The sequence below is a fragment of the Mustela nigripes genome, chromosome 4 (assembly GCF_022355385.1).
Source record: "Mustela nigripes isolate SB6536 chromosome 4, MUSNIG.SB6536, whole genome shotgun sequence".
NCBI lineage: Eukaryota > Metazoa > Chordata > Mammalia > Carnivora > Mustelidae > Mustela > Mustela nigripes.
Genome location: NC_081560.1, coordinates 101,719,716 through 101,741,079, shown reverse-complemented (window position 1 = coordinate 101,741,079; position 21,364 = coordinate 101,719,716). Strand labels below are relative to the sequence as shown.

Below are 21,364 nucleotides of genomic sequence, written 5' to 3'. Positions count from 1 at the left end.
TTTTTTTTTTTTTAAAGATTTTATTTATTTATTTGTCAGAGAGAGAGAGCACAGGCAGAGAGGCAGGCAGAGTCAGAGGGAGAGGCAGGCTCCCTGCGGGGCAAGGAGCCCGATGTGGGACTCGATCCCAGGACGCTGGGATCATGACCTGAGCCGAAGGCAGCTGCTTAACCAACTGAGCCACCCAGGCGTCCCACTTCATTTCTTTCTTAACTTAGGTGATAACAGGATCTTTTACCCCTCATATTGAAAAATTAGTATCAAAAGACCATCTGAAATTGATAAGATTTCCAGTGCTAACAATTTTATTTTGAAATTAGGCTTCAGAAGTCTCTAGAAACAGAGGAGCCTCTTTACTGGCCAGGCCAGGACACAGCCTAGTAGCCGCTATTCGAAGCCAACACCAACACGAGTCATTGCCACTAGGTATGTATTATGCTTTGGGGACCCCGGATACCCAACACTTAGCCTTTTTTTTTCTTGTCATGAATCTTTTAATATTTAGGATTCTGTGTTCTCCTTTTTCCTCCCCTATGGTGTAATCTAGCCCTACCCTTTATTTCCATCCCCCTTGTGCCCCTTTTTCCTTTCCCTTCACTCCTCAATTTGACCTACCATCTTCCCTGTTTCTCTTCTGCTCTCTTCCAGACCCCCATCCCTCTCTTCTGTATTCCAGTCAGTGATTTGTTAGCCGAGACAGGAGAGCATAGTTTAAATGAAGTGATGGGACCTGTTGCTCTCAGATGCAGTTTTTGATTTAGAACTCCCTTGTATGGGGATAAGTCAGCACAGTCTTCGTTCCTAACCTCAGTTATCTCTTGAGGTACATCCCACTTGTATCAAGGGAAGTGAGGTGAGAGAGCCCCGGTGGATTTGGATATTTCCATTATCACTACTGGGAAATCAACCTTGGCCACAGGTCGTCAGGGTCAAGTGCTCAAAAAAGGGTTTCTTTGAATTCATGTAAAATTTTTTGCCATAATAACTATAATAACTGACCAAGAGAAGTCAGAAGGAAGAGAGTACAACTCTCCTCATGGAAGAGCTATTTTATTTTCCTTCACCTGTTCACACAGGGATGAGTTAACACACAGTTAAGTTCCTGGAATATTAAGGATGATTAACTTAGATCTGGTTCCCTTTTGGTTTGCTCTTTTAAAAATGATAGTGCTATTATGTCACAGAAAACAACCTGCAAGAGCTTACATTTTTTGATGAGTATGTCACCTGCCCTTCAAACTCCTGGGTTAATCCTGGCATCAAGCAGCCATTTTCCAACCACTAGAGAAATTACCTCTGGGTTGAAGACTCAACCACAACTCGCCGTTCTGTCTGTTTCAGCATATAATGACAAGATTGTGGCATTTCTTCGCCAACCAAACATTTTTGAAATGCTGCAAGAGCGTCAGCCAAGCCTGGCGAGAAACCACGCACTCAGGTAGGGGCTTGTCCCTCATCCTCTAGCTCTGGGTCTCTCCAGCTGGTCTTCCAGGTGGGACAGCACCTCCGTGGGGAGAGAACAGAAGCCTGTGTTTTGTTCATGTATTTAATTATGTCTTGAATGCTGAAAACGAAGGATCCGGGGGGTTCTAATATTCTTTGCAGTGTCACAATAATCAGAGCTAGTCATATTGCCGGGTCACATACTATTCATACAATGCCAATATGATTTCCGTTGATTCGGAGGGAGGCACAGGAAAAGTAAAATAGCTTCCAAAAAAGAATTACTTATGTAAAGCACCACATAAATTTTTTATTCAAGTGTTATTAACACAGTAACTAATGTGATATTAATTCCAGGTGGACAGTGTAGTGATTCAGCAGTTCTGTGCTTTACCCAGTGCTCTTCGTGGTCCCTGTACCCTTAACCCTCTTCACTTATTTCACCCATTTCCCCACCCGCCTCCCCTAGTGTAACCATCAGTTTCTTCTCTGTTGTTAAGGGCCTGTTTCTCCTTTGTCCCTGTTTTGCCTTGCTTATTTGTTTTGTTTCTTAAATTCTACATATGAGTGAGACTCTATGGTATTTTTCTCTGACTGACCTATTTTACTTGGCATTATACCATTTAGATCTATCCATGTTGTCACACATGGCAAGATCTCATTCTTTTTATGACTGAGTAATGTTCCATTGCATATATGTACCACATCTTCTTCATCCATTCATCTGTGGATGGACACTTGGATCGCATCCATATCTTGGCTGTTATATATATATGCTACCATAAACACAGGGGTGCATATATCTTTTTGAATTAGTGTTTTCAATTTTTTGGGTGAATACCCACTAGTGGAATTTTTAGATTATGTAGTAATTCTATTTATAATTTTTTTTAGGAACCTCCATACTCTTTTCCACAGTAGCGCACCAGCTTACATTCCCACTAACACTGCTTGTGGGTTCCTTTTTCTCCACATCCTTACCAGCATTTGTTGTTTCTTGTGTTTCTGATATTAGCCATTCTGACAGGTGTGAGGTGATGTCTCATTGTGGTACTGATTTGCATTTCCCTGATGATGAGTGATGTTGAGCATCTTTTCATGTGTCTCTTGGCCATCTGGATATCTTCTTTAGAAAAATATCTATTCATGTCCCCTTTCCACTTTTAATTAGATTACTTAGGGGGGTTTTGATGTTGAGTCGTATAAGTTCTTTAAATATTTTAGATGTTAACCCCTTTTTGGGTATATCACTTGCAAATATCTTCTTTCACTCACTACATTGTCTTTTGTTGTTGGTTTCCTTCACTTGCAAAGGCTTTTTGTTTTGGCGTAGTCCCAAAAGTTTATTTTTGCTTTTGTTTCCTTTGCCAAAGGAGACATATCTATAAAGATGCTTCTACAGCCAATGTCAGAGCAATTACTGCCTATGTTCTCTTTTAGGAATTTTATGGTTTTAGGTCTCACATTTAGGTCTTTAATCCATTTTAAATGTTTTATCTTTAAAATATCACAGTTAATGGTAAACCAACTATTAGATGAACATATTCAAAAATACACCAACAAGCAAGCCAAAAGTATCAGAAGTATCCTGTGTTCTAACTACTTATATCTTAATATCCATTAGTGTCACTGTTGCATGAGTGTCTCTGAAACTGAATCCATGTCATTTGGAAAGGACAGCCACTCACGGTGATAACAAGAGAACATATCCTCTGAAGTTAGATCCCACTTTCTTTGCAAGATATTCAGGTATCTCTCTGCGTCAGCTGACTACATAACATTTGGAAGCTGGCTATACGTGATGGTTAAGTGTTTCCTCTTGGAGTTTGAATTCTTACTCCATCTCTTAGAGACCATTGATCTGGGCCCGTTATTCAGCCCATAGATGCCCTTGATCTCTTCAGATACAGAGTTATCATGTGGGCACTGTGGAGATGCTTTTATGAGTGTGTGTAAAGGATCAGGGAAGGTGGGCACAAGTGCAGTCACTAACTTGTCATCTCCCATTTGGTGGTCTTTTGCGTCTAGCTGACAGCTGTAGTACTCTGATTTGACTTCCTCAGTGAATCACCAACACCTGAACATAGCCTCTTTGCTATTCAAATTCCTATTACTCCTGCCTGGGTGGATCATTCACTCTTCTCCCCACACACACCCACACACCCTCACAGACACCTCTTTTCCCTGCTTTTTACTCCGTGTGCATTAGAATCACTATTTTCCCCGTTGCCGGATCTCCACTCTTCCCTCTTTCCCTGTCTCTACATCCAAACATCTGCCTCTCACTTCCTCTCTTCCAGCCTTTTTTTTTTAACCTTTTTTTTTTTTTATTCCCTATCATAGCCTGTGTTTGGGTGCTCAACATTTCTCTCCTGGATTTTCTAGGGGTGTCCTCAAAGGTGTCCCCTGGATCTAGGACAAAATTACCTTCTTATAGCACAGAATAAATCATCTTACACCAGCCTTTAAAAATACTTCCCATTGTGTATAAAATAAAGTCAGGATTTCTAAGCAGTTTCCAAAGTCTGGCCCTAACCTAACTCTCCATCCCGTGCTAATTTTTTCCTTCTGGTATCTTCCACCTCCATTAAACAACTGTGTTCTCTCCTTGTTCTGCCCTCTCAGGAACGGCTTTTCTCTTAAGGACCTCTCACTCCTTTTAAAGGCTCAAACCAAATGGCAAAGATTCACTGACCTAGACAAACTTCATGACTTCTTTTGCCTTACTTTATTAGTACTCCCTTTTTGTCCTTCTACTCTATTTTTTCCATTATCTCTTGAACACTGTCTGTACTACTGTCTCCATATGATATGTAAACTCCTTACAGCAGGACCTTCTGGTCCTTGCTTTGTACTACTCTCCCCCTCAGAACCAGGTCCTCTGCTTTGAAGATAAGAAACATTAATTAAATTTAGAGTGAAGGGAAGATCTTTATTGTGAACAGGTGACCTTCAGCACGAGTGATTGTCCCATCCACTTCTGTTCGCTCTGCCCATTTTATTACTGTGCCACAGAAGGGTCATTTATCTGTGAATTACTCTATGACTCACAGTATATCATAACTTAAGGGAATTTCCAAAGGATTTTCAGAGGGATTGTACTCTCTGGAAAGTTTCTGAGAGATTGCTGCTCTTAAACATTTTATATGTTACTGATTCTGTTACTAAGTAATGAGTTCACAGCTAATTCTTCTGAGGAATTTGAACTCACCAAAGGCACTAGAGTCTCATTTAAGTCATCTTTAAAAGTGAAAAATGTAATCCTGTGAGTAAAAGAGTGAAAGTAAACTATTTTCAGCACTATTGCATAGTATTGCATTATAACAAAATTCAAGAAACCTTAAAGTCTTTGTTGCAGTGCAGAATTGTACAATTACAATTTTCCAGATATTGGAATTAAGACATCTTGTAATTGGAAAAAATCTTGGCAATTATTTAGTACAGAAACTAATAGCTTCTTTAAGATTATGGACTCCTTTAAGGACCTGTAGGCCCAGGATGAGAGCCCGAATATCTCATCAAAAGCAGAAGGCCCATAGTAACTAAAAAGCTATGGAATAAAAAAGGGAGAATAGTAAGAGGAAGAAACTGCTCTTCAGGGAGTCAGGCTTCCAGGAACCAGGAACCTGGGCATTACTTGCTATGACTGGGCCTGTGCTTGCCCCTGAGTGTGACAGGAGGGTGACTAAGCTCTATTTTAAAAGTCCAGAGGTTGAAAAGAAAACCTTCTTTCCCCATGACACTGTTCAGAGAAAGAAATTACTGCTTCCTCTGTGGTCTCCAGGTGGGGGCTGTGACCCCTGTTCAGCCTTGCTCTTCTCAGGGAGCCATGGATCCACTATCGTGGGTCCACAAAGCCAGTTTCTGGGTTAAAGGGTGGAGGGTGGGTCCTCAGAAAGCTGTTCAGCAGACAGCAGTGAATCATAAGGAAGCCACATGTGGAAAGGGAAGATGAAGCCAGAAACCCAGCGGCTGATGACATTTCTTCACTTTAAGGATCATGGTAGCAGTTTTCATTCATTCATTCTTCCTTCACCTGGTGTTTTTATTGTGCCAGTGTTCTGAATCAGAACTGTGGGAGGCTGTGTACACAGTAGCAGAACAAAGCAGACATTGGCCTTACGTTGCATGGTATTTGCCATCTGTTGAGGAGGGCAGATGATAGGCAAGTTTGCCTTTTTTTTTTCCTTAAGCCAAATATATATAGCTATAGAATGTGTTAAAGGCCACAAAGGACAAGATCAGAGTTCAGCGATAAAGACGAAAGAATATCAAGGATTTCATTTGGATATTAAGTTTTGAGGCCACAAGGGGAGATGTCAAGATGTCAAGGAGGCAGGTGGCTGTAGTGAACAGAGTCTTGAGGAGAGTTTTGCACTGGAGTTTTCCTGGTGGGCAAGGGTTATTATGTGTAGGAGAGGTATTCTAACCTTTAGAGATCCTTCCCAGTGCCAGTACCTTTGGGATTGAGTCCCAGGGGCATTTGGAGGCCCCCCCAGACAACTGGGTCTGCATGAAATTTTCATAGACATGACAGAAGGTGCTATGTCCTGTCGAGAGCCACTGAAAGTCTCAGAAAACTGTGTTCGGCTTTCTTATATATGGATGTGGTTCATGTGGGCAGTGGGATAATAGAACCACTACAGGGCAGTGACAATTTCTGTGGGCACTCTGCTGCCGTAATAGAGTTGACCCTCTTTAGACTTCATGTCCTCAGGGACACTGGGAATAAAGGGCAATCCCTAGAATGTTCTTCCCATTTTTCCTCCAGACAGAGAGACCAGGGGCTTTCCCACATAAAGGTCCCTTGGGGAATGGGATGATGGGCCGCAGGGGCACGGTCTTTGGAATGACATATGTTTGAGAGTCCTTTGTGAGACTGAGTTAGCAAACCAGGGGAGAAGATCCACCAAAGTCTTCCAAACAAGAGTTCTGTGAGGTGGTATCAGGATTTAGAGGCCAACGCTCAGGAACATGGAGTCGAGAACAGGAACATGAAGGGAGAGACAGCTGGTGGAGGAGGAATGGCGCTTGCACGCTCGGCTGGGCTTCCACATCTTCCCTGCGAAATGGTGCGGACAGTTCCGCTCCGTTTTTCGAAACCCCAGTCAGTGAAGACACTGTGAACACCCCCAGGTTTTGACAATAGCCTTTACTGCAGTGATGGGCTACCTATACTGAGAGGTTGAGTCACAGTGCATTTCTCTGTTCGATCTTATTTTGCATATCTTTGTAGAGGCCCAAACGTTTCCCTTTTCAAAAATATACCCACCAAAAGGACAAATTTATTATATTGTTGCCTGAAAATATTCAAGTAATGATGAAGATCTGGGTTCACATTATTATCATCAGAGAGGGGAAAAATTGGGAGATTTATTCCCTAACTTACCTGTTGGTAATTCATACTTTGTTTCCCACATTTTTCTAGGGAGAAAATCCATTACATTCGGACTGAGGGTAATCACGGGCTTGAAAAGTTGTCCTGTGATGCAGATCTAGTCATTTTGCTGAGGTAAGGGGCTAAGCCTGAAACGCTTCTAGAAAGGCTGCTCTGGGCAGTCTTCCTCCACTACAGCTATGACTGAAACACTCACCGTTTGTTTTAGAGGATTCTACTGGCTGCAACTAAAGTAGGGCCTCCACCCTTGTACCTGCTGTCCATTGCCGCCTTTACATTTACAACTGGGGTGTCAAGAACTGTATATAGTACTTGAAAGAGACAATTATTTCAGGATTAATTAGGGTTTAAAATAATGCTGAGAATATTTGCATGCCGGCATCGGCCTACCTAAGTGAACCTAAGTGCTTTTGTTGTTGCCTTGTGAGAACCGTAACCACTGTTACCGCAGTTCATGAATATTCTCTCATGGACAGAAAACTAACTTTTTTTCTTTCTTCTTCTTCCTTCTCCTCTGCTTCTTCTTATTTCTCTTCTTCTTTTTTACTTTGCAGTCTCTTTGAAGAAGAGATTATGTCCTACGTCCCACTGCAGGCTGCCTTCCTCCCCGGGTACAGCTTCTCTCCCCGCTGTTCACCCTGTTCCTCACCTCAGAACTCCCCAGGTAACTTGAGCGTAACTTGAGCGTCTGGCATTCTGTCTTATGTCAGTGGTGACCCGTGTTTCCCCCAGATGGAGGTAGGAGAAGGACAGTTGTGTATGAGCTCTCTCTCTCTCTTCCTCCCTCTCAATTTTCTGATTGAAAGCACACTGCCAAGATTGGGTGTTGAAATTTGCTGCCCGTTTTTGTAATACTGCGTTCTACATTTTTTTGAAGATTTAATTTCTTTATTTGACAGAGAGAGAGATCACAAGTATGCAGAGAGGCAGACAGAGAGAGAGAGAGAGGGGGAGAAGTAGGCTCCCCCCTGAGCTGAGAGCCTGATGTGGGGCTCAATCCCAGGACCCTGAGATTATGACCTGAGCTGAAGGCAGAGGCTTAACCCACTGAGCCACCCAGGAGCCCCTATGTTCTACATTTTTAAATAATTGGAAAATCTTTTTTACAAAAACAGTATTTCATGACATGTGAAAATACTGTGAAATTCAAATCTCAGTGTCTGTAAATAGAATGTTATTGAACCCCAGCCACACCTGTTTACTTGTGTGTTTTCTGTAGCAACTTTCACACTATAACGGCGTAGAGGAGTAATAACGATGAGACCAGATGGCTGCAAAAGCTTAAAATATTTACTATCTGGCCCCTCACAGGAAAAGGTCTGCTGACCCTGCTCTAAATTGCTTTTGTACCCTGGAGGCATTTAGAAGGGAAGAACTGTTTCCAAAACATTCTGCCTTATGACTCAGAATGTTACTAGATACCAATTTTGGTAACTTTTTGCTAAGGAGTTGCTCAGTGATATGGTTACTAGGGGCCACCATAATGTTCCCTATGAAGACGTTGAAGACTTTTCTTACATGTACAATTGTTCCCCAGCTGTTTTCTTCTATGTATTAGGATTAATTTACTCATGAAATAGAAATTCTTTATAGGTATCTTCCATTCCAAATAAGGAAATGAATACTGAACTCTTTAGTGACAAAGGGTTCATCAAATCTAATCAAAATGATTAGTTACTAAGTAAAATCTATACTCCCAAATGGGATCCAGATATTGGAGAGTTTTTCCTCAGTTACTTGGTTTATTATACCACCTTGGTCAGAGTCTTGGTGGTAAACCCAAATTTCTTTTTATAGCTTAAAAAGTAAAGGGATTTAGTTATAAAAACGTAGTAGGTTGATGACTCGGTGATGGGCATTAAGGAGGGCACGTGATCTGATGAGCACTAGTGTTATACGCAACTAATGAATCATTGAACACTACATCAAAAACTAATGATGTATAAAACCGAATGGTAAGAAATCAGAGAGGCAGACAAGCCATGAGAGACTATAGACTCCAGGAAACAAACTGAGGGTTTGAGAAGGGAGAAGGGTGGGGGGATTGGGTAGCTGGCTGATGGGTTTCAAGAAAGGCACATGTTGCGAAGAGCACTGGGTATTCTATGCAACTCATTGAACGCTGTCAAAAACTAATGATCTACTATATGTTGCCTAACTGAACACAATAAAAAAAAAAAAACTAATGATGTAATACTGTATATTGGCTAATTAAACTTAATTTAAAAAGGAAGGAAAGAATGAAGGAAGGAGAAAAATAATAAAATAAAAATCTAGTAGGTTCATATCTCACAGCTTCTAGAGTCTGTCCAAGCTTAGTTTTTGAAGCCACTGGAGAAAGTCACAAGAGAGATATTTTAGCAGTGTGTTTCGTCCCTCCAAAGGGATGTCTCACTCGGCATTACTTGGAACTGCTGAAGGTCTCTAAAATGAATATATTAGTTTGGCTCCTCCAAGTCATGTCCTGAGAATTATCTCTTAGAGGTAGTTTTATTAATTGCTAGAATCTGTTTCTAAGTCAGTATCTCCTCATTGTCGTCTCCTCCAAACCAGTGCACCAAAGGCTTAGTTAAGGACATACAGTGTAATTGAGATGCCGTGGGCTGGGAAAGGAGGATGAGGAGCTTTGCCTGAGCCAACATCAGGACAGCCAAATGTTTCTGGTGCACACAGGATGACTTACTTTTGGGGAGCAGAGCCTTCCATTTAGGGACAACTGTGGGTCTCCACCATGATCTTTCATTTTGTCATAGATGTTGTCCTAGCCTGATAAAGCATCTGCACTTTGGTTCAAACAGTTGAAAGTAGAGTATGATTTTAACATCTTGACATGGGGAAGATATAATAGTACAAATAGAAAAATAAAAGAGAATAAAGAGTTATTTGCTAAATGATAATTATTTGCATAACTTTTATAAAAGGCATTACTAATACCATGAATGCAAACAATCTTGCAATTCATTTTAATTTTTAATTCTCCTAGCTCTGACCATAGGGTCCTAGATTATGTAATCCAAATGTTTTGGTGTTAAATTTTACAATTCCCATATTTTTAGACCTTCATGAAATTTAACTCGGTGCTACCTGCATTCTACTGGGCAGAAAATGCTACTTGCACCTAAAGACTTGTATTCTAGTTGAACCTGTAGCCTGAAACCTGTCATTTCACTTAGGATAGCTTTTTTCAAGTGGTGGCTGTTGGTTCCCTTACGCCTCAGGTGCTGTGGAGGCACAAAGGTGAGGCTAGGGCCCTTCACACTTCCTTGATTATACTACTCAGCTGTCTCTCCCCACCACCCCAGTTGCTGTCATCTCCCAGCCTTTCTGTCATTCTCAAAGACTGCGGTACCTGTCTCATAATCCCCCTCTCCTTCTCAAGTGCTTCCATCATCCTGAATGACTTCAGCATACACAAGGACACCCATTCATTTCCCTGAGCTCCTGGTTTCTGGAATTTCTGGTCTGCAATGACCTTCCCCCCGGTGCAACCACTCGTTCCCACAGTCATCTTCCCACCCCTGTCGTTATCTCTAAAATCACTGATTCAAGCATCTTACTCCCATCCAACATGCTTGTTCAACTACTCTCCCCATTACTGTCCCTTGTCCTCATCAGGACCTTAGTTCATGCATGTCTCTCCTTTCCTTTCTGTTCTTCCCTTACCCAGCATAGATTCCACAGTTCATTTTCTTTGTAACATCTGTGCCAATGGCCTAAACTCCCCAGTCCTCTCCATTTTGTTTGCAGAACTCTGCCCCTTGATAAACATGCTATCTGCTTCCTCTGCATCTATGCTCAGGACTTCTTGGGCAAATTCATCTGACAGGGCAGACTACAAACTATATGTTAGCCATCTCTCACCTCACCTAGACCTTGAATACCCAAAAGAAAACTCGACCATGTTTCCTAGGTAAACTTCCCTACTGCTGGTTATTTTTTCTTTTTCTTTTTTAGAGAGAGAGTGTGCAGGGGGAGGGGCCCAACACAGGGCTTGATCTCAAAACCCTGGGATCATGACCTCTGAGCCAAAATCAAGAGTCAGACACAACCAACTAAGCCACCCAGGTGCCCCCTACTGAGATTTTGAATGTTTATGCGCCCCTCAAAACTCCAGCTCTCTGTGTCTCTCCTAGCAAATGAAGCCCCTTCTCCCTTCACTGAGAAAACTGAAGCCATTAGGTAGACATTTTCTCAACTGCCTGCTGCCAATCCTACAAGCCTTCCAAGCCTACCCCTCCTTCCACTCCACACTGGCACATCAGAGGACCTGCCTTCACTAAGGTCACCATGACCTCCAGACACACAGTCCAGTGGGTAATTCTCACATTTAACATTAAGCCACATTTGACATTATTGATTGCTCCCCCTAAGTCACTTCTTCAGTAAGCTTCTGTGACACTACTGTATGCATTTCAACTACTTCTTTGGCCACCTGTGCAGACTCATCCTTCACTTCCTGCCATGTCTAAAACTCAGTCCCAGGTTTCTTCTCTTCTCTCTCTCAAACCATGTCTCTTTCCAATTAGACATTCAAGGGTAGCACCATCAAAGACCAAGCTTATGATCTCCCCCACAGATATGTTCTTCTTTCATTGTCCCCATCTCATGGACTATCGATGCAGTTCCTTCAGTTACAAAACCTAAAGCCCACCTCTCCCTCACTACCTATGTCCAGTTCATTGCCTCCTAAACACACCACAGTCTGTGCTCTCCTCACCTTCACTGACACCACCCTAGTCTAGTTTAGGCTCTCTAAATCCACCCCAGGCCTCTCGTTTTTCTCTCTCCTGCAGAAAGACTAATGTTTTCATAACTCAATTGTCATCATGTCAGTCCTCGTGCAGTGGCTTCCTACTGTGCTTAGTATTAAACAGAATTGTTTAGCAGAATGGACCTTATCCTTTTGATCATCCACCCACCTCGCAAGCCTTGTTTGCATCACTCTGATCCATGTACCCTGAGCCCCACTTTCCATTCTGCCTCAGTACCTTTGTACATGCTGATCTTCTACCTAGACTGCTCTTCTCCTAGCTCATGTCGTGTCTTAGTTAAAGGGAAGCCTTTCCCAACTAATTCAGTCTAATTCATGCTTACTTATTCTTCCCCAGGGAATATTCCCCAGGGAAGCCTTCCCAAACTTGGCCAGAGTGCTCTCTGATATCAAAGAACTGAGTTCCTTTCCTTCCTAGCTAGCAGTCATCTCAACTTGTAATTATATTGTCCTGCCTGTGAGTTTATTGGTATCAGTCTTCTTTAGAATATTAATTCAATACCTGGAATATAGTAGTTATTGAAGGGGCAGGCCATGATTCTGGTCATCTGTAAAACTTGGAGAAGAATGTTATTTTTTCCACTCCTTTTCTCATTAAAAAGTATATAAGGATAACAAAGCATTCACAAAACAGTGATATAAAAACTCTTTTTCTAAATAGAATCAGAAAGTCATTATTATTACTATTACAAATGTTTCCTCTATGATACAAGATAATCTAATATAAAGTCCTCAATGCTCTGGGCCCTACAGGACACCTCTGTTTATTTTAGGGTCAGTATAGTTAGACAAGTACGCCATACACATGTGTTAGTCTGAGTTGCCTCGCTACAGTTATAATCACTTATTATAACATAGAAACTTACAAGAAAAATTTAGACTAGTTTGATATGCTGATTTAGATTATTTAAGTACAGTTAAGCCAACAGATATTCTCACGAAGGTATTGTTAAGAGAAATACAACTTGAGGTGGAGTGGAAGACATAAATGTTTATTGTCATCAGAATTCATTTTTCTCTTTACTATATTACTTCCATTTATTACAAAAGAAACTGAAAGAGTAATGGAAATCAAAGGAAACTTTTTTGAGAGGAAAATAAGACATAGGAATGTGCCTCCGGTTGGCCCTTCTTCTGACATTGCTCCACATATCAGTGATGACCTTCAGACCATGTGCTTCTCTCTGCAGGCTTACAGAGAGCCAGTGCAAGAGCCCCTTCACCCTACCGGAGAGACTTTGAAGCCAAGCTCCGAAATTTCTACCGAAAATTGGAAGCCAAAGGATTTGGTCAGGGTCCAGGGAAAATTAAGTGAGTGTTCCAATGCTTGTTCACCGAATTCGGATGCTAGATGTTCCTATCCTTTTCTCCCCTATACTTTGTGATACTTTTTGGAGATTGGATTCCATGGTGTGGTAACAGTTATGTTCATAGAAAGGAGGAATGTTAAAAAAAAAAAAGTTGGGAAGAAAGAAGGAAGTTAAATTGGAAGAGAATCAGGAAGGAAGGAAAGAGAAGAGAAGGAGAGAGAGAGAAAAAAAAAACATTTCAGACAAAGGCATATACAAAATTAATGATAGACCTTTACAGAAAACCAAGAATCTTGAACTAAATTTTTAAAATTATGTATTTCCTCTTACTTATTCTTGGAGCAAATTTAATTCATTTGTCAAATTCATACATTCTATAACTTTGTAACAGAGGTCTAAGTGAATAGTTATATTTTTCCCCTCTGGGTTTATTGTGTTCATCTTTAAACACTAAATCTTAACTCAGAAATCCAACTTAAGAGATTCTCTTTGGAATTGTTCAAAAGAATCCTAAAAGTAGGGAAATATGGTGGAGGTCATCCAATTATAAAAATGTACATGTTGTCCTTGTGCTCCCAGTGTTTTGAAAAGAGCGTTAAAATAAATCCATTGCTGAACTCATGTGATCTTCACCAAGTTGGAGAGGCAAGGGGGTGACACCATAAGCTTGGGCGCTCACAACTCATCTAGAGCACTCTCCAACATCAGAGCCCAGAGCCACTACTCACTGCCCACATGGCTTCTTCCCAGGCTCATCATTCGTCGGGACCATTTGTTGGAGGGAACCTTCAATCAGGTGATGGCCTATTCCCGGAAGGAGCTTCAGCGAAACAAACTCTACGTCACCTTTGTTGGAGAGGAGGGGTGAGGCACCAGCAGTTTTATGCAGACACCTCATTCAGTGTGGGCAGGCCAGAGTCACCAGATCTTGGTGACTTTTCTGAAAAAAAGAACAGGATAGCTCTTAGCCTTTGCCCCAAGGTGATTCTGATCATGTCCCTCCAGGAGGTCTTTCTCTCTCCAGGCATTGCCAAACTTTAGAATTATGTTCTTCAAAAGCCCAAGATTATTGGCTTGTGTTAGAGTCTGAGGTTACTTATTTACATTGTGCACAACCAAAAATATAGACTTAAGCTATTGGATCTTTACTTTTTCAGGTTGTGTACACTTTTGAGTATCTGATCAAAAAGCTCTTCCTCCTAGAGTGCACATAAAGAACTACATAGCAAATTTTCCCTAGCATTTCAGTGATTTTGTGAAAAACTATCTCCAACACTGGAAGATAAGCCTACCTAGAAGGGCGTATCACAACAAACTTGGAAGTTTTCTTGGTTCTCACCCATGTACTATCATGGGAAACTCTTTTATGCCTCTCACAGCAAGCTCCTTCTTTCAGATGGGCCAGCTCTGTGTTTTATCCAGTAGGATCATATGATTGAATAAAGGCTAAGAAACACTGCCATAGGAAATTTATTCATGGACATCTAGTAAGAAACATCCCGAAGCTGCTTCCTCACTTTCTACAGCAGACTGTGCTCCCACAGGCATCCACTGTAAGGATCAGAGGCCTCTCTCTGCTTTCCCTACACTGACTGAAGGAACAGACTAGCACCTGGGTAGAAACAGGCCCCTCCCCCAACAAGTAACGAGCTTCTTGGGCCTCTGCTTCCTTTGCAGCCTGGACTACAGTGGTCCTTCGCGAGAGTTCTTCTTCCTTTTGTCTCAGGAGCTATTCAACCCTTACTACGGACTCTTTGAGTACTCTGCAAATGACACCTACACAGTGCAGATCAGCCCCATGTCCGCGTTTGTGGAAAACCATCTTGAATGGTAAGATCTGGAAGGCTCGCTTTCTCAGCTCGAAAGTTCTGGTCTTTCTCAGTCAGACATCAGTAGTACTGACTTGAGCAGCACTATTTCTTGTTTAGAGCAGTGGGCCAGATACTAAGAGGGGTAATGAGAGTGAACAAGAAAGCCCTAGAAAGAAGATTCTGTTAGTTTTCACCCAGAACATGAAAGGAATTACGAAAGACACTGCAGATTTACTATGAACAGCAAATCACTAAAAGAGCCAGTAATTGCCTTCTGAGGAAGCACTGAGGTAAGTAGACGTAGTTGAATGTTGAAATGTTTACCAAATGTTGAAAAGTCTACTAAAATCCTAAAGAGTCCCTGGTGGAGGCTCCTTGGAGGTATTCACTGGGTTGGACATGTTCTTGATGGTAGACCAGTGGCTCTAGAACTGTCGATATCAGCTTGTGCCTCTTACCATGAAGCAAGTAAGGCTGCTGGGTCAGGTGCTCTCCGAACATCCTCCCGGCTTGAAAATCCATTATTTCTTTGATTCTCTTTTATGGAGGCATCCATCACCACTTACCAAGATGTATAAGAAGATAACTGTCAGTCAACTGTCTGCCATTCTGTGGTGAGATACCTCAGATGTGGGTATTAGAAGTCTCCAGAAAGTTGCGTGGTACATCTAGGATGCAAGCTTCTTCCTGCTGTGGCACCACCACACCTGATTTGAAAAGTATTCCTACTCTTACTGTAGGAGCTACTGCTGTTAAGAGGAAAATGAGTCCTAGAAACTGATAATATCTTAACGTTGCTCATTTTTGATGTGTTGTGACAGCTGCTGGGGGAGGGAGCTCCTGGGGTGATCCCTGGCCTCCTGGCTTAGAGCCCCAATGCCCATATTTTGATATATAGCATCAGAATAACCCACCTCTGCTAAGACTTATAGCTATTGCACGTGTCCTCTCTCTCCAAAAACCTGTAGCTCTGAAGTTCTTGAGTGGAGCAGCAGTGTATCTGCACTCAGTGTTTGGCCCAAGTGAGGAACCCAAAGTTGCCCATTGTTGTTCCATTTCCTGTTTATCCATAAGTGGATGCTGAAGTCTGTGAGGCAGAAGCACAGAGGCAGGGCAGGTGGAGCGTGCAAGGGGCCACTAAGGGGGTTTGTGACCCTGAGAACTGAAGGCCAGCTCGGACTAAAGTCACATCAGGAGGGGTTCATTCCGACAGTAGAGAGTGCGGTAGCACCCGCGACACAAGAGTACATGCATACATGCGTTATCCTCAGTACGGTCCCTCAAGTATCCCTTTGTTTGCAAGCATCACATTTAAGATGTTAGAAGTAATGACTTACAATCAGCAATCAAGAAAGAAATATTTCCTTCAAATATATGACTGTGCTAAGGTGTTGTGGGGATGTCTTCATTAATTTAGCATTGACGAACCAAACACACACTGTGTGCCAGGGAGATACAGAGGTGAAATGAGGAAGCTCTTTCCCCCACGGAGTGGTAAGAGTGGTGGGGAGCAGCACATGCGTAGACCAACAGCTGTGCTGCAGTGTCTTAAATGCCAGGCTACACATACTTAACACACATGCACACATGTGAATAAGCCTGGGATGCATATATAAGCCTGAGAATTGTATTAAATTGTATTATATAAAATTGTACTACATTGTATTAAATACATGTATTAAAACACATTGTATAAATTACAACTCTCAAAACCACTCGACACAAGGTGGGGTGTGGGGAGTAAAGCCAGTGGATCTTAAAAAAGAGGGGATGACTACACCCAGTCTTAAGAGACTCAGCAGAGGAGGGGAGAGAAGATATGCCCAGAAACCAAATAGGGATTAAGAACTGAAAAGCATGAGAGGGAATGGAGCTTTCCGCAAGCAGTGCAGACATATTAGGAGCAGAGAATGACCTCAGGGTTGAAGTGAGGCTGGGGCAGGAGAGGAAGTTGGTCATAACCTACATGGAGTACACTGTAGTTAGATTTGTGGTTTTGAAAGTAAATCTTGCCGTTGCAGGGAGACACATTTGAGGAGGTAAGACTGGAAAGAGTGAAACCAGCTCTAAAGCAGTTGATGAGTCAAGGGGTTCACACTCAGGCAGAGGTTGTGTCCCAGGAAGGAAGAGACTGGCTTGAAGGGCATCTTGGAGGGAGAAGAGATTGAACTAGTTGGTTCACTGAAGTAATGGAGCCTCAAGGGAAAAAGAGATGCATAGCATATGTCCGGAGTTGCCTGGTTGGATGGGCCGATATTACTGGCTGTGATGGGAGTTACATGAGGTAAACAGTACTCAAAGATTTTATTTATTTAATTGAGAGCTAGATCGAGAGAGAGAGAGAGCACATGAGCAGAAGGGAGAGGGAGAGATGGTCTGAAGCCTCCCACCAAGTGCAAAGCCGAGCACGGGGCTCAATCTCACCACCACAGGGAGATCATGACCTGAGCTGAAACCAAGAGTCAGATGCTCAACTGACTGAGCCGCCCAGGTGCCCCTCAATGATATTTAGAGGAAAGGTGAGGAATTCACCCTTTGGCCAGTAGTTTGCACTTTCTTCTCTAAGGACAGGTTGATGTGTTGTGTAGCTAGAACTGTGGCCCTGGTGAGCTGGAGAGCAGCCAGGCTAGAAACTGGGATGCGGGAGATTGCAGAGTGGCTGCACTTTGAGAGGAGAGGAAAGAGCCCTCAGAGCTTGTGCAGATGATGAGCAGAGCCAAGGCCCACAAGACAGGGACAGTGTGGGTACACCGGGCATGGGCAGACCCTGAGAAAGCTAAGAAGGAAGAACCCTAGAGCTGAGCTCCTGGGAGGAGCATGACGAGGGAAGGAACGCACTGGTGGGAGCAGAAGGTGCTCACGAGACGCCTGCTGGGGACAGGGGAGGCAGTCTGGAGAGGGAGAGGCAGAGGGGACATGTAGGCAGCAGAATGGGGTCTGTAGGGCTCCGGAGCCTGGGATTTGGTGGACAGAACTGAGGGGATCCAGGAAGTAAGTACATTCAGATGACCAAGGGGGCTGCATTCAGATTGTGGCACGGGGTAAGGAGGGTCAGCGCCATGGTGGCATTTTTGGGACCCAGAGTTTTGAAGGAAACCTTGCAGTCAAGCATGTTTTAGTGCAAACACAGAGCAAAGGCACAAACAAAGACTTGCGGCTTGCTACCTGGGAGTGGCCTCCGTTACTTTCCACTGGGGAAGGTGGCTAGCCCGCCGCCCGGCCCCTGCTCTCACACCAGACTCCAGTCCTTCCGCTCACCTCTGGCATGAGCGGCAGCGGACAGCCATGCCGATGTGTAAGTTACACTTTATTACAGTGAGGAAGGGACTGTTACACAGGGATGTTGCAAGCATTTGCGGAGTTCTCTGGGTGAATGCTTTATAAACATCAAAGGCCTAAAAGTAGGTAACCTGGAGGTGCTAACCGCTGCTTTCCAGAGGAAAGCACCTGGGGACTTTGTTCTGCCAAGGTCCCTACTCGTGTTGAGTATATGGGCTATGTAGCCTAGAACAAAACTGCAGGTCGCTTTCTGAGCAGCTCACCATTTCCACGGAGCCCTGGCAGACCAGGCCACTGTAGTGCTGTACACTACAGCGTTATAAGGTGAGCAGCAACTTCCCCTCTGATGCAAGGCAGAAACTCAAAACTTCCAGTCCTCCGCACCCTGGGCCGGTAGAGACATGAGGATGCAGAACGAGCACGGGAGCTGGACAGCACAGGGAGCCTCACAGAGACTCGGACGCTTCTCTCATCCGCGCACAGGGGCCTGGGAGCGGGCAGCAAGCTTGTTGGGCGGTCAGAGCCATGGCTGAGAAAACTTGAGCCACTAGGGCACAGCCTGATTTAGCTTTAGATGGGAAGCCCTGGTGGGCTGTGGGCATCGCAGCGAATATTCCTTCTGGGTGTCTTGCTAGAAGCTTCCCTTGTTCCTAGTAGCAAATAGTTTTACAAAGAAAACTGAGCACCCTGAGGTGCTCCGTCAGCCCGTTGGCAGACATTTTAAAGAGGGTTGCCAAGGAGGGCTCACACTTTGGAGTCACTCTGGGCCTAACACAATGGATGAGCACCGCGTGGGTGCCGAGGCTGCTGCCTGAGCCTTTGTCAGTGTCACTCCTGCAGCTGGGAGAGGATGACACTGTGGAGTTGGTCAGTGAATCCTGAGTTCCCAAACCTCAAAGCAGGTGCCACACCCCCGCCAACAGAATGGGTGGGGCTGTGGCTGATCTTGGGTCTAGGTGCAGGGCTCTCCTTCCTTCCTCACTCCCAGGACGCTTTCTCCCACGATCCACATGGGCTGTCAGGAAGAAGATTCTTGCTGTGACCAATACATCACACACAAGAAAACAGACCAAAAGAGTAGAGGACTCATCCTGGTTGCAGCCTTGATTTTGTAACGCTGGAAATTGTCCCCGATGCAGAACAAGCCTGGGCAGGGGTCTGCCTGGAAGGAGGAGTGACTCCCGCCCCCTGCCCACCTCTTCACTCTACACAACAGAAATGAACAGAAAACTCATCAGGTTTACAGGATTCCAACATCACCCAGGATTGAAACCTTGCTCAGGTGTGGCTGGAGGAGGCATCCTTGCACTGGTCTTTTTTCTTTCTTTTTTTCTCTTTTTTTTTTCTGGTTTTTATCTGTCATTGGCCTTCTTCTGTGTCCCGTACCCTGATTTATGTGATTCTCCCTTGAAAATACCTTCATTAGAGCAGAGACGGGTTTGTTTTATTTTTACTCTAGCACATGCCCGCCAATTTGAGGTGTTAAAATAACATGTCTTTGAGGATTGGCTGGATAACTGAGTGTTGTTCCACAAGCCACACCAGTCACTTCCTTGTACCAAGGCCATTAAAATAGAGGGCTCCTACCTTCCATGTACAATTAGTTGCTCAAAGGTGACCCTTTGTTACCATCTGTGATTTTAAAGCCCTTACAGTGTCGGCAATAAATGCACATATCCCTGGGAGCTTTGTACTCTGCTGTTACTGATGGAGAGCCTCCAACTCTTCTCACAGTGCACTAGGCCTCTCTATCAGCTGCTTCCAGGCCAGCTTCCCCCCAGAGATGGGCAGAAGAGCCTTCCTTGCTCACTCCCATTTGACTGCAGCTGCCTGAAATTCTCTGGCCCCTGCTTGCTAGTGTGTGGGCTTCACATATGCTGGGAAACAGCCAGTGAAATCAGAAGCCTGTACCGTGGGGCATATGGATTCTACCCACTTCCCTTTGTTTCTACTCAAATGTTGAGAGATCCCAGTATGAATGAATATAGTGTACACACATTAAGGAAACTGAAAAAAAATCTGATTGGGGGGGAGTGTGTCATAGGCCTAAAAGGACTTCTTGTAATTGCTGTTTCTTTACTTATTTGTCCAATGACTTTACAAAGTGAGAAGGACCCTGTCAGAATCAGCAGTGATAGCACTCCTGACAAGTAAGAGAGAGATCCTTCCATAAAAGCTGCAGTCACAGGAGCTTGCAGCCCTGCCGGACATGAGTCAGGCAGCAGTGGGCTGGGAAAGAGCATCTCGACACTCTTCTCCCATCCTCCAGCCCCACTGGCCAAACCACCCATAAACCAGAGGGCAAGGGATCTCCAGACATCGCAGCCCATAGCAACCTGTCCCCAAGGTTACTGTGCAAGGCAAAGAATGGTGGGAAACCCATGGAGGTGAAAGGCCAGGATCAAAAATAACTAGAAGAGCCTCTAGAGCTTGGACTTTCAATCCATCCACTAGAAATATTACCATTTGCTAGACTCCATGTGTCTGTCATATGTGTCTTTGACTACAGAAGCCTCCAAGTCCTATTCTAAAGTCTACATCTTCATTCTTTTCCATTTGCATATTCATGAGGTATTCATATGCTGACCTTTTAATTCTTTTAATTGCTATTTTAGACTGATTTTATGGCCCTGGAAATACAGGAGCTAATACAAAGCTAAATAATAAAACATCCATTGAAAGCTTGCCAACCATGCCAGGCACTGTTCTAGATACTTTTGTGTAACAATATTATAATCCAGATACTGAGTAGATGAAGGTGCTGGTACAGATGAAGACAATAAGGTACAGATGTAGCCAGTGTCTCAGAGACAGTCACCAACCAAGTAGAAACGGGAACCCAGGCAACCTGGCTCTAGCATCAGGCTCCAGACCACTTACTAGGGCAAAGGCAGGTATTTAAATGGACAGATTACAATACAATATGATAATTGCTATATATACCATGTTATGCCCTTACCACATTGTATGGTAATGAGTATTAGGTACAAGAGCCTTAAGAATGAGCGTGAGAGTATTATATTGTTGGACGCTTAGATTTATTCTATTTTTAAAAAGATTTTTATTTATATGCTCATTTGAGAGAGAGAGAGGGAGCAGGTGGAGGAGCAGAGGGAGAGGAAGAAACAGACCTGCCCTCCTGAGCAGGGAATGATCCCAGGACCCTAGGATAGTGACCTGAGCAGAGGGTAGATGCTTAACCAACTGAGTCACCCAAGTGCCTGGGTTATTCCATTTTTTTAAAAACTGGTGTGAACATTTAAATAAGTATCCTTTATATTTAAAAAAAAAAAAAGAAGAAGAAGAAGAATGGCTGGGATCTTGGGGCACCTGGGTGTCTTGGTCATTTAGC

At 43.5% G+C, this 21,364-nt stretch overlaps 1 protein-coding gene across 4 annotated transcripts in view; it reads left to right on the top strand.

The window, feature by feature from the left end:
* HECW1 (HECT, C2 and WW domain containing E3 ubiquitin protein ligase 1) overlaps window positions 1–21,364 on the top strand; it is a 455,383-nt gene that overhangs the window by 391,668 nt on the left and 42,351 nt on the right. For all 4 annotated transcript variants that reach the window (XM_059397215.1, XM_059397212.1, XM_059397213.1 and 1 more), the window contains 7 exons: window positions 321–426; window positions 1,342–1,438; window positions 6,872–6,955; window positions 7,396–7,505; window positions 12,803–12,923; window positions 13,673–13,786; window positions 14,600–14,752. In XM_059397215.1, coding sequence (XP_059253198.1) covers window positions 321–426; window positions 1,342–1,438; window positions 6,872–6,955; window positions 7,396–7,505; window positions 12,803–12,923; window positions 13,673–13,786; window positions 14,600–14,752 — 785 coding nt within the window. The remainder of the gene's footprint in view (window positions 1–320; window positions 427–1,341; window positions 1,439–6,871; window positions 6,956–7,395; window positions 7,506–12,802; window positions 12,924–13,672; window positions 13,787–14,599; window positions 14,753–21,364) is intronic.